Source organism: Rattus rattus, chromosome 1 (assembly GCF_011064425.1).
Source record: "Rattus rattus isolate New Zealand chromosome 1, Rrattus_CSIRO_v1, whole genome shotgun sequence".
NCBI classification, from domain to species: domain Eukaryota; kingdom Metazoa; phylum Chordata; class Mammalia; order Rodentia; family Muridae; genus Rattus; species Rattus rattus.
Window position 1 is genome coordinate 168,027,226 of NC_046154.1, and position 13,690 is coordinate 168,040,915.

At 40.2% G+C, this 13,690-nt stretch overlaps 1 protein-coding gene across 4 annotated transcripts in view; it reads right to left on the reverse strand.

The window, feature by feature from the left end:
• Ano4 (anoctamin 4) overlaps positions 1–13,690 on the reverse strand; it is a 398,260-nt gene that overhangs the window by 44,032 nt on the left and 340,538 nt on the right. For all 4 annotated transcript variants that reach the window (XM_032911022.1, XM_032911030.1, XM_032911017.1 and 1 more), the window contains 2 exons: positions 3,550–3,632; positions 738–878 (listed from right to left, as the gene is read on the reverse strand). In XM_032911022.1, the coding sequence (XP_032766913.1) occupies positions 738–878; positions 3,550–3,632 (224 nt within the window). The remainder of the gene's footprint in view (positions 1–737; positions 879–3,549; positions 3,633–13,690) is intronic.

The following is a 13,690-nucleotide window of genomic DNA, read 5'->3' on the forward strand; positions in this document are numbered from 1 at the left end:
TAAGACTGATCAGAATGATAGTAACATAGTAATAGCTAAACTAACGTGTTAATCCTAGTGCTATTGATGGGTGGAAAAAACAAAGTCTACACTGAAGGTCATACATGATAGACATATGATGGTAGGATAAACCCAGCAGATTAGTGTCAAAGGACAGAGCATGGCTATGCTACTAGCCAATAGTGTGACTTCACTATAGCCTCAACCTCCTGTTTGCAAGGTCTGTGTCTGTAGAACAGGAGAAGCCAATGTATATGTCTAGATCTTATACGAGAGGTAAGTCAGTAAATACAAGGGTGTATATAAAAGGCAAAGCAAGGCACAGCTGCTTACGAGTGGCACCTGAAGAAGGCTGTGGGCCTGAGTCTCTCTGCCATCTGCTTTTCCCTTCAACTCCATATCTCTTCACTGGCTAAAAGGAGTAGATGGCATTGGTTTGTAGAAACTTTGCCCTATATCCTGTCTCAAGTTTTTGTTCCTTTCAATAGAGCACCGTGGGGTGGGTAGACTTATGAGCAGACCCTGGGTGATCCCTTAACCTTTTGGAGTCTTAGCTGTGATCGCATGACAATAGCAATACCGTTTCTGACCAGCAAACGCAGCATTGAGGAGTAAATAGTGTACTGTACAAAAGTGCTTTAATAATTGTGCGAGCAACCTGACAGCATGATTGCTGTTGCTGTAGTACGGGTTGGCACCATATAAAACTAAAGAGATGTTAAAGAAAAGTTTCAAACCATGAAGAATATTCCCGATGCAGAAACGATAAGTCTGCTGCATTTATCAGTAAATGCCTGATAAGGTTCTGGCTTTCCCGAAATGGGATTCATCCGCTCTTTCTTGGAATACTTGGCTTCAAACTGGGGCCGTATTTCTTCCTGAAAGACAAGCAGACACATCCGTATGTACTGGAGATGTACAATAAGAAAGAGTCTTCTTATCCCATCATAAGATGGATCCCATAGCTGCCATGCCAATCAGCCAGTCAATGAAGTAAGCTTGGAGGCACAGGCCTACACATTTGGAAATTGATCGGTTGAAGAATATCCATTAATATGGTTATAAACATTCATTATCATCAAAACTGATGTAACCTCGACAAACCATTACACTTTTCTGTTACCATACAAAACTCTCCCTGAAGAAGCAGTAAACTGACCATCTGTCCTATACCTAGTGTTTTAGAATAGCTAAGAAATTGTCATGTTTATCACCAGAGAATGACTTGGACAGTAGATCAAAGAAGTCATCTGAATTGGCAAATGCTCAAAACCTATTTTATGATTTACAAAGTACCATTCTTCTTTTTTAAAACCTAAAATAGTTTTTTTTGCATGATTTATTTTTATTTTATGTACGTTGATATTCTGCCTGCATGTATGACTGGGTGAGGGGTGTCAGATTCCCTGGATCTTGAATTACAGACAGTTGTGAACTGCCATGTGGGTGCTGGGAATCGAACCTGGGTCTGCTGGCAGAGCAGCAGGAGAGCCATCTCTCCAGCCCCAGCTTTAGTTTTTGTGTGCCTAGGTTTAGGTAACTAAAATCCATGGCGAATTTATATTTTAATACACCCTTTGGGGAGGTGTTTGCCTTTAACCAATAGCTACTAAATGCATTCTTAATTGTCTAAACACCATCCAAACGCTGCGTATATAGGTTCCTTCAATCTCAAGTCAGGCTGAGGTTTTTGTTTTGTTTCGCTGAGCCCTATTCCAGTGTGACTACTTTGCAACTAAAAGGCAATTATGGGATTAGGAGAAGATAATCAGCAAGAGAACACACCAGAGCGCCTCTGGTTAATTAAGAACATGCTCTACTTGAGTGAACAAGAAAAGGACGGAAAATGAGAAAACAGGGTAGGCTGGGGATTAAGTCCATGTGGACAGAACGCTCTGGTGAAGACAGAAGATGAAGGAGAGAGAAGGGAATTATGGAGAATGGAGAGCAATCCTAGCTTGTGACTAGCCATGCTCTGTCGGGAGACACAGTTAGAAATCTGCTTGGCTTCTTTTACTCTATTTCAGGCAGTGTAATTTGAGGATACAGAGAGATACTGGCCCTTCTGTTTCCTTGGGAAACTCTCAGTTTCTCAGGATACAGATGTAAGGGCTGCTACCTACAGACTCCTTATTGGCCTGGGCAGTGCCTCCAAGCCCATAAAACAAACCATTCTCTGAAGAATGTTTATGAAATGTAAGAGTGAAAGTCTTTCAGAATAATAAAAATTACTGAAAGATTCTAATGCCATATATGAGATTTCCTTCTTGTACATAATAGACACAACACACACAACAACAAAACAAACAAAAACACCCCCCCCAAAAAAAGAAAACCTAAGCCAAAAAATAAATGAGCCCAGCATTTTCACAGGAATAAGAAGAAAACCTGTCAAAATGATCTCCCTTGTCAAGCCAAACACAGGGTCAACATTTTCATAATATATGTTTCTAAATGCTTCATGTTAATATGAAGAAACACATGCGTGTCTCTGTAGGAAAAAAATACCCATAGTAGATGTAAGAAGATTGTATTTTTTTTTTTTTTAGTTTATATGATTCCCAGGCCTAGCAAGGCTCTTGTGATTTAGGACTTAGGAAAGCTAAGAGAATATACTGGTAAGGAAAAATGGTTGAGGCTCAGATTAAGAAGGGCCCAATGGAAGAATGTGGTAACCAATTTTAGCATGAAAAATTGGGTCAAGAAAAGGTAATAAGAATTGGGCACAGATTAGGAAAGCACACGATATAATGACCTAGAAAGGGGAATGAGGTCTAAAGAGGTTGGGGAGAGTGTCAACAAAGTAGATTTCAGAGGACTGAGCTTGCCCTCTTTGGTACTTGGCTTCCAGATGACCAAGGAAGCTACCCAGAATGGCTTCTCCCCAGCATTTAGCTCTTGATTTAGCCTTGATTCTGAGCTTGTGCGTATCTGGGGGCTACCGTGGGTGCTGGTTTATAGAAACAGTTCCTACAGGAATTCTCTGAGAAAGGGTGTTTCATGTGCCTAGCAATGGTAGGTGAACAACTGTCTTCTACTGAGATACAGAACATGAATGGTAGGTAAGGATGGTCTTCCTGAAACCTACCTATTAGAGGACATCTTGTGACTCGTGGAATTTTAATTCACTACTGAGTCAGAATGGAGCTTGAGCACAGGGGTTTGATGAGTATTGACAAATGACACCAGACTTCCTCACCCTTCTCCCCATGGTAAAATTTCATTATGTAAACCAGGCTGGCCTTGACTTGTGACCCTTCTGCCTCACTTCCTGGATGTTAGGGTCATTGGCAAGTCACCCAGATCTTCCTTATACAACTTAAAGCTCCTTTCAAAGACAGGTATTGAAAATGCACTCTGGATAATCTGACTTCTGCCATCTAATGCAGGGCGACAACTCAAGGTCTGTAGTTTTGGGTGGCCTGTGTTGTAGGATGACCCTCTGAGGTAAGTGACTCAGGCATGGCCTGTGATATAAGGTACTGTGACATAAGTGACAGAGACATGTCCTGTGATATAAGATACTGTCAGGTAGTGACTGACACTGACCTCCTCTTCTTCCCAGTCAATCAGATCCCAGTCATAAGCGATCACCGCTCGGCGTCTCTTCCAGAATTCCAGGAAAACAGTGGCTGGAACAGAGAACAAAGGTAGTTTCAAATGAAAAGCCATATCACTTTCAACAAGTAATAAAGGCAATGCAGACAACAGAGGTAGTTTGGATCCTCCCCACTTTATAAAATCAGAATTTCCAACTCAACACCATTTAATAAAAAAAAAAAAAACCCTGAGAATTACTAAGCTCAAGTCAAGTATAATGAAAATTGGAGATTTTGCCTAGAATTAAATTAAGATGTCTTGTAGGCTGAGGCAGAATAGATTTAACAGAGGCAGAGCTCCCGGGATAAATAATACAGAAAACTTTCTTGCCAACTTCTTGCCTACCAATATGGGATTTATTTTTTAAATATAAAAGGCAGCCAGGAGCAGAAAAACAAAACCCAAACTCTGCCTACCTTTGATGGACAGTAAATTTCTTGCTCCCAAATCCCCTTCAGAGAAAAGTATACAAAACAACCTAACCATACTTAGATATATATATGAATATATTTGCATTTAATATAAATATCTTAGCTGGGCATGGTAGTGCATGTCATTAATTTTGCCACACAGGTGGTGGGGGCAGGGGGCAGAGACAGGAGAATCTCAGTGAGTTTGAGGCAACTCTGGTCTACATAGTGAATTCCAGGACAGTCAATACTATATAGAGAAATCCTGTCTCATAAATAAAATACAATACAAATCCTTTTGTGGTAAGGATGTTAAAGTGTGATTGAAGAACATGTAGTTACAGCTCTTGGATGCTTTTCCCATCAATATCATCAAAATAATAGCAATGTTTAAAACTTAACTATACTTCTTTGCCTGGCAAACTTTATGACTGCCACTCCCACTATTCTACTGAATAGGCGTCATGACAGGGATTACCAACCATTCTCAGAGATGCTTTCCTGGTGCACAGCAGAAGAATTGTTGCCAGGAACATGCTAACTAACTACACTTCGAAAGGTAGGGATATCCACATCGGACTGGGTTGGTCACATTCATAAGAGAGAAGTTCCGTCTTTCTATGCTACAGAATGATGTTAGACCTTTGCATTAGAATGGTCTAGTCCTATTTTAATGAATGTAGACATTTTACCACGGGGAAAGAGGAGACGTTTTATGAGGTTGCTGGGACACCACTTTGACAGCAAGAAGATGTAGCTGCTTGTATGTTATTTCCGTTATAAATCTTAAATAATCTCAATCTATTTACCTAAAACTTTATTAATTTTACTTCTATAATTTTACTTATAAAAGAGGGTTTTTCACTTTTCTCTCCCCTTTTTACCCTCATCCCTACTTGGTACTATTACCTAATCTTTCCACAGTGAGGTTCACATGAGGCATTAACCAAATAGCAATCCTTTTACGACATAGACACATTAGGAAAATAGGAAACATCTCTCTTCTTAGCATAGGTAGGAATAGGGTTTGGGTCTGTACTGGCTGGTTTCTGTGTCAAGTTGACACAAGCTGGAGTTATCACAGAAAAGGAGTCTCAGTTGTAGAAAAGGCCTTCATGAGACCCAGCTGTAAGACATTTTCTCAACTAGTGGTCAAGGTGGGAGGACCCAGCCCATTGTGGGTGATACGGTCCCTGGACTGGTAGTCTTGGGTTCTATAAGAGAGCAAGCTGAGCAAGCCTGGGAAAGCAAGCCAGTGAGTAACATCCCTCCATGGCCTCTGCATCAGCTCCTGCTTCCTGCCCTGCTTGAGTTCCAGCTTGACTTCCTTTGGTGATGAAACAGCCATGTGGAAGTGTAAGCTGAATAAACCCTTTCCTCCCCAGCTTGCTTCTTGGTCATGATGTTTGTGCAGGAATAGAAACCCTGACTAAGGCAGGGTCTATGTAGATTGGTATTCAAATGTAGTAACCTCCACTTGTCTGTGGGGTGTGTATTCTAACACCTCCACAGATGCTTGCGATTGTGTATGGTACCAAGTTGTGTGCAGTCTATATATTTTAATTATTTGGCCTTACTGTAGATATTAGCAACCCCAACACTCACTTTTTATTTCCTTATTAAGCAGAGAATTATTATAGTTTTATCCCAGGAAGCATTTTGCAATAACTCTCTGGAATATATACACGGACATCATTGGTATTCTTGAGCTTCAGGTCCATTATTAAGACCATTGCTAAGGGAAGCAACTTTAACACAAGGCCTGTGACACTGTGGCAGTTGATCCGATACTCAGATGGCATTTCATAGTGGCTAGGAGATGGGTAGCATGTACAACGTATTTACTCTGGATGGAGTTGGAATGATCTACATCCTGGAAAGTTGGAGGTGGCCTGCGTAAGGTTTCATCATGTAGTTAAGAACAGTGTACAATTTAAAATATAACATTTCTGAAATTTCATATTTAATATTATTAGGCCATGGTTGACCAGAGTATTGAAAATAGAAATCAAACAGAATCAAACAAATGGCACCTAAGGCCACACCTAAGTGTGCCAGAACACTTTATGGCTTAGTATCACATACAGTTGAGATGAGAGATATAGGAAGCTCATAAAGGACACTCAATGGTCAGGATACGTACCACATTTATTTTCTCATGTACAACAGTCACTGTGGATTTCTAATAAATTTGCAACAGGCTGTTACATTTTTTACCAAAGCCACTTATTTACATTTATTTATTGAAATTAGACAGGGTTGTAATCCACGTGATCATGAATAACTAGCTTCATTTTGGGATCGAAGACTTAGAAAGAAGATGCATATTTTCCAGGCTCCCTGTGCACCCCCCAACCCTCCCAGATGTAGAGAGAAGATGGAGTCGCATGATAGAAGGAACCTAGCCAGTCATTGAATAGATCCTGTTGAAGGTCAGCTGTTGGGGTTTGTGGATGATAATAACAGTTGATTTGTACTTCTTTCTGGAAAATGTGGCCAACAGTTACCGTTCTGCAAATAGAAAGAAGGAACGCACTAACTAGCTCCCATATCACTAAGGCATTAGAGATGTTCAGCAGAAAAACTCTCCTCTTAGATTCTCTCCTAAGCTCTGTCTTAGTTAGGGGTCCTATTCCTGCACAAAACATCATGACCAAGAAGCAAGTTGGGGGGGGGAAGGGTTTATTCAGCTTACACTTCCACATCGCTGTTCATCACCAAAGGAAGTCAAGCTGGAACTCAAGCAGGGCAGGAAGCAGGAGCTGATGCAGAGGCCATGGAGGGATGTTACTTACTGGCTTGCTTCCCCTGGCTTGCTCAGCTTGCTCTCTTATAGAACCTAAGACCACCAGCCCAGGGATGGCACCACGCACAAGGGGTCCTTCATCTTTGATCACTGATTGAGAAAATGCCTTACAGCTGGGTCTCATGGAGGCATTTTCTTCAACTGAGGCTCCTTTCTCTGTGATAACTCCAGCGTGTGTCAAGTTGACGCACAAAACCAGCCAGTATAAGTTCCATGCTGTACTCCTTAACTGACACACAGCTACGAAATGACAGAGTCAAAATTTGGTCCTGATGTGTCATTGGTAGTTTAATTACTAGTTTACACTTTAATTCAAACTAAAATTGCATTTCTATTGAAATGAAAAGACCCTAAAGGAAAAAAGGCTAGTTTTCCAATTATTTTGGGGTACTATGCTGAAAAAGTTGTAGATATGAAAGGGGTTATGTTCCAGAGTCAGTGGGTGAATTCGGCATTTACTTGTATCCTCCATGCAGACCTCTAATTTTCTTATAGGCCCAGAAAACCCCACACTTATTCTAAAAGCTGCAGGGATACAATGCTGCATTTTCCCCTACTGATAACATAATTGGTTTTGAAAGGCCTAATTTGACTCTTTATCTTTAAAATGTCTGTTCGGGAATGCCGAGAGAAAAATTATGCTGACTGCTAGAAAATAAATGTAAAAATATTTGAAAAATTTAAAAGACTTAAAGATCTTATGGTGTCACCTCTCCTCAACTTGTCAGAAGCTTACATTCTACTTATTTGAATAAAATCAAGAATAAAGACTTGATAAAGTGGGCAGGGTGCATGGGAAGAAATAGGGGATGTTTATTTCAGAATGATGACCCAACCTCTGCTGACTCAAAGCATCCTCAGAAACCTATTCAGGACAATTTTCTTGCTAAATCTGGGACACAGCTTGATTGGTGGGGTTCCTGTTTTGTAAGTATGAAGTTCTGAATTTGATTCCCAGGGCCAAGCTACTAAAAAAAAAGATTCTTACTTTCTAGGAAATATAGAATGGATTACTTCACATGTACAATCCAGTTTTCTACCAATACTAATGTCTTTTTAAACATGAAATTAGTAATATTCACAGATTTCATTTTTACTAGTCCTTTGTAACTTTCTGAGACTGTTTGCTTGGACAAGACTTAGGGAACTAAACAATAAGTGTCTCCCAAGGCATGAGAACCAGAGGCATGAGGGCATTTCCTGAGAGCTTAAGGTGTAAGATCCACATATACACGCACTTTGTAACTTAGCTAAGAATCATAAACTCATAGCTAAGAAAGGAACAGAGTACCAAACAGAAGAGAGAAAACAAACTCTCCTAATAGGGAACTGGGGATTGGAACAAAGGAGGTCTGTATATTCCAGGTGGGGTGACAGACCCTTCTCAGTTCCCATTGGCTGTGTTACAGAAAACAGCTCACAATTTTCAAGAGAAAAATATCTTCATGTAAACCTTGTCAACGTCCAAATAAAAATATTAAGTATTGTTATCAAAGAACCCCAACAGCATATATTTATAGTTTACTAATTTACAACATCCAAAACAGGCTGGTATAATAATGTAAATGAGAACCAAAACGTTTATGAGATATTGCAACATGTCAAAATGGGGTAACAGAGAGTGAGGAAGGAAGACATTTTTAATAAGATCAGAGCCATTCAGTTGTACAAGAACCTTTGAGATGAGTGTATGAATTTACATGCAAGATTTGAAACTCACAGGGGGACAGAAAGCCAGAGAGGACAATTTATTAAAGTCCAGTCTGCTGTAAAATACTCTAAAATTATCCTGACGGAAACCCGGTGTCTAGGGTGTCTTATGCAATAGGGGCAAACATTGCTGATTAATCAAGTTGAAAGACAGTTCTCAAGAACCCCCCTCCTTCCATTCATGTAACAATAATTAATCCCATTAATTTCAAGTACCAAATGATTTGCTAGATGTAGTGATTTCCATGGTTAAATGACACATGATAGTCCATCTGGTTTCACAGGCATCCTGACACAGAAATTCTCAACAGTCATTTAAAAACATTCTCTGTCTCAGACGCAGCTCAACATTCTGTATGGTACATTGATGCTGGTAAAGTCTGGAAGCGAGTACTGTCTCTCCAATCCCAGTTAGCTCTGGGGATCCTGACACCATTTCTGACCTGGTAGCTGAGGAGTCCCACAGGCAGGCACTGTAGTTTTTTGCCCCCAGGGACTAGAGTTTTACGGGGCCTGTTGAGTTCATACTGCCTTTCGGTATAACGAGACCAACCTGTCATGGCTTGGAGACCTTCACTTTCCTCCTTAACTACTAAAACACAATAAAATAACGTCTATCCACATGGCTATAAGGCAGTGAAGAACTGTGACAACCAAGAGAGAAAGGAATAAACTACTCAGGGCTGTTACATCAGATCATGGCTTAGAGTCACCAGGACACTGTTTAGGAAAAGAGGACCGAATAATGGTCTTAATGTGTCAGGGAGATGATCATTGAGGTGAGGTATTATCTAGCAGGGCCACATTAGGAGGATATGAGGGAAAAGGCAACCATCAACTTGCTGAAAGAGGCCTTCCTCAGGGGTGAGCGCTGGGGTGAGCACTCCAGTTAGTTATCCAGTACTAAGCAAACAGACTCACCGGGTTGTATTTATGTATAAATAATAACTATATTAAATACACAGTAAGCATATATCTAAAATAATAAAGAAAAGAAGGTAATACATTTGAACAGAATATGTGGAAGGAGTTGGAGGAAGGAGGAGTAAATAACATTATTATTTTACCTAAAATGAGAGATAAAAAAAGAGCACATGAAGTTGGGAAGAGGGTCCGATAGTGGGATGGATCTGGGAGGAGTTATAGGGAGGAGGGAGGATGAATATGATCAAAATACAGTGTGTGTGTGTAATTCTCAAAGAATTAATAAAAATATTAAAATGCCAACTTGAAATAGAGGCATTTACAGATATATAAAACACTTTTATCATCATACATAAAGAACTCACATAACAAAAAGAAGACAGACAGCCCAACGCAAGCAGTGTAAACAAACAATGAAGGAGCAATGTGGACAAACTCTTCACTATGGAAACTATGTGGGTTACAAAGAAGGGCAAGGACAGATGCTTAGCATCGCTGCTCACTAGGGAAATTCAAATCGAAGCTATAAAGTGCTGGCTATGCACACCCTTGAAAATGACTATAATTATAGACTGATAATCCCCAGTGTCTGTGAGCATGTGGTATGACTGGTAACTCTCATGGAGTGCTGATGGGATGTCAAGTCTCTGGAAAACAGCTACTTATGATGTTATTTACTTATCCTCTGATCCAGTCATGCCACTTGTAATTATCTATCCAAGAAAATATGGAGGCAAAGACTTGAAAACAAAACAAAACAAAAAAGATTTAGAAAGCCAGCAATCTATTCATTCATGAGAGTTAAAACCTGGGCACAAGCAACTACCACTTGGGTAGGATACAAACTCTGGAACAACCAGACAATGAGATAAAGACCATACTGAACGAAAAGAATCAAACTACTGATCTGTGCAGGAACAGAACTGAACCTCAGTAGCATTGACTGTAGTGAAAGAAGCCAGACACCAAACACTGTGTTGATTTTTTTCTGACATAATCTGCTATGGACAAATGTGTACTGGGAGGCAGGCATCAGGGTGCCAATGCACTGGCTGCCAAGCCAGGAGGAAGCTTCTACAGGATTAAAAAGTCTCATGCCGCCATGATGCTGATGACTGCATCACTTCATACAGTTGACATAACCTGTCAAGTTGCTGGATTTTGTTGTATGTAAATGATACCTAAATAAAACTTAGGGAAAATCTTCCCGCCATTCCAGTGCCCACCACTGATTGACGTTGTTCCCCAACCTCTTCTAGTCTAAATCTGTGAGGTACTGGGCTCGCACTTTGTTTACTTTGCTGTACTTTAACCTGTACTATAATTAACAACCCATGATATACAGGGTGTCTCTTGAGAATACAGACATCATCCTTTTCATTTACCTGTTGTGGTTTCCTTTATCTTGGAAGGAACTCATTAAGACATATCCTGTTTACATAGAGGTGAAACACAATAGGATGTCCCAAGGGAATGTGAAACATTCCATCCTACTGCAGCAGTTCTTTCCTAACGCTGCTACCTGACCTTTTAATACAGTTCCTCATGTTGTGGTGACTCCCAACCACAAAATTATTTTTGCTGCTACTTCATAACTATAATTTGCTATGGTTATGAATAATAATGTAAATATGTGTATATTCTAGTGGTCTTAGGTGGTCCCTATGAAAGGGTTGTTTGTAACGCAAAGGGGTCATAACTCATAGGCTGAGAACTGCTGTTTAGGGAAATACAGGAAGTCAACAATTCAAAATAGCTTCAGGAAGTTCCTGAAAATGACTGGATTCACTAGATCTCTTCTACTCCAAACATATAGCCAGAAAGACACTTCAGAGAGGACAAGCTATCTAGACAATGCTAAGTCTAGAGAAATTGCTTGGAAGTCATGACAGCCAAGTTGTCTGGAAAAAACCTTAGGCCAACTGAACTATGTCTGCAAAGGACACTCTTCAACCTGTTCAGCCACCTTCAGGTTGCACATTATGGTCCTGGTTCCTAGACCTTAGGAGCTGTTATGCTGAGGTGAACTTTGGCAATGCAGTTTTGAGTCATTTCTGTTCTTTGAGTAACCCCCATCCATGTTTCTGTAAGTAAACTTTATAAAACTCATGATTCACCAAACTGGACTTTGGTGGTATCTGTTCTTTGGTCTATCATCAGTTTCCTCCCTGGGCGAGTAGATGTTAGGTGACATCTGTCCGAGGATAGTATCATACAACACCACCCAGTGAATGGTGGCAAGGAGTGTACATTCTGCTAACACCAAGATCTTTTTTTTTTTTTTTTTAAGAGTTACTTAAACAAGAGCCAGAAGGATTCATTTTCAGAGAAGTTCTGGCTAGTTGTTTTATTTTTACAGATATAAACCTTAACAAGTACAGAGTGCAAACCACTGAGCAATCTCTCCAGCCCCCATTGTCTGCTTTTAAAATGGGGAAACTAATGCACAAAGGGACAGCAAGGCCTACAATAAGGGCCATATGAGTTCTGTGGTCCCAAGCCCACAGTTAAAGTGCATGATGTAGAACATAAAATGATCATACGTCATAGTACGTCATGGGGGTGGAAAGAGTGATTAAATCACCATAGATACCTATCTACTGACACTAAGTCATCTGAGCATTGACTACTCAAAGTCAGTCCTAAAGTTGCATTTTGCACACATTTCGAGAGAAGTTGCATAGCACATATACATATATGTATTATGATAAAATACATTTGTACAGAATTAACACCAAGATCTTAATCGATGAGCCCTTATGGAGGAGGCTTTGAAATGGCTCTGGAACAGGGCACAATTGTTTGACAATGTCATTTTTGTTGGACATGTAGATAAGATTACAAAAGATGAACTTAGGCATCAGAAACAAAAGGTCAATTATTCTAATAGTAATTTAAAAAGAGGCAGGTTCCCTTTGCTAATTCCTTACAGAATTGTACAAAACCTTTCAATTTACAGTAAAATATCCACTACGTTATTATTTAGACTGGAGGGCCTATAATGTCTCATTTTGTTGTTTGCTGGCGGTTAGTTTTTAAAAGCAGCAGTGAGAGTTGAAAAAAATTAAAGAAAAAGGAGGACTTAACAATCAAGATCAGAAGCTACTTCATGATGGGTCTCGGCTAGCATTTACTTCTCTAATGATTTGCTTTTTTTCTCTCTAGGGAGAGACGCTAATTTAGCCTGCAATTTTTCTGTCCCTCAACTTCTTGTGAATAGACAGGAGCATAGAGGAAAGGGCCATATTGCACCTTTCGTCCAGAGTCCTGGGTTCATGCTGTAACTTAAAGACCCTCATGGAGCCAACCCTACTGCAGTACACATGGAGACATGAGCAGAACTAACATGCAAGGCAGGGTAGGGGGCAGTGTTACAGACTGGCTCCAAATGGAGAGTTTATTGTTCTGCTGGTGACGCAAAGCAAAGCTAAGGAACAGCACATTCACCCAGAGCCCTTGCAAATCACTCTGCTCTCATCAGCTCTCATCAGATCGTGTCTAGCAATTACTCTGAAAACAGGGAGCATCTGTTTTCATAAATGCTATAACTTGTCAATTGCAAGATATGATCCTGACAGGATTAGACTGAGCTCCATTCGAGCTGAAGGGCTTCTGCAAAACATCGCCATCCCAAAGCAGCCAGAGCTAGGTTCACGGTGAGTATGACAGCTTGTTATCTGGAGGCTGGGATCGCCAGAGCTGAAACAACTGCTTACAAACAATACCCACGTCTATTTGGTAGCTGAAGAGCTGTGACTGCTCCCATTAACTGCCCGCTTAGCTATATGCTGGCTTCTTCCATTTTCTTGGCTATTACACGAGCACAGTGATAGCAGTTTCCTTGGAGGTTGTGGTGGAGATTAAATTAGAGAAGGTATGTATAGTGATTAGGACAGTCTGTGGCAATAAACATATAATACTAGTATAACTGTTATTATTTTTTGGATATCCTAGATCACTGTAAAAGACACATCTCTTTCTGCAAAGGAGCACTTGAGATGACAGGGTCTGGCCCTCAGACTAGAGCATTTCTGGGAAGAACATAGGATTTAAGCAATAAGTTGTCAATCAAGATGAAGCAATTGAGAGGGTGAATTGTCCAAGGTTTGCTTTGCCAAGAGAGACTCCAAAATATTCCTGTGTGCCCAGTGTCTTATAGAAAATCTATCAGACTCATACTACATATATTGTAAAGTATTGTCTCTAGTCTACTCACTTGTAATCTTAGACTCTTCTCAAT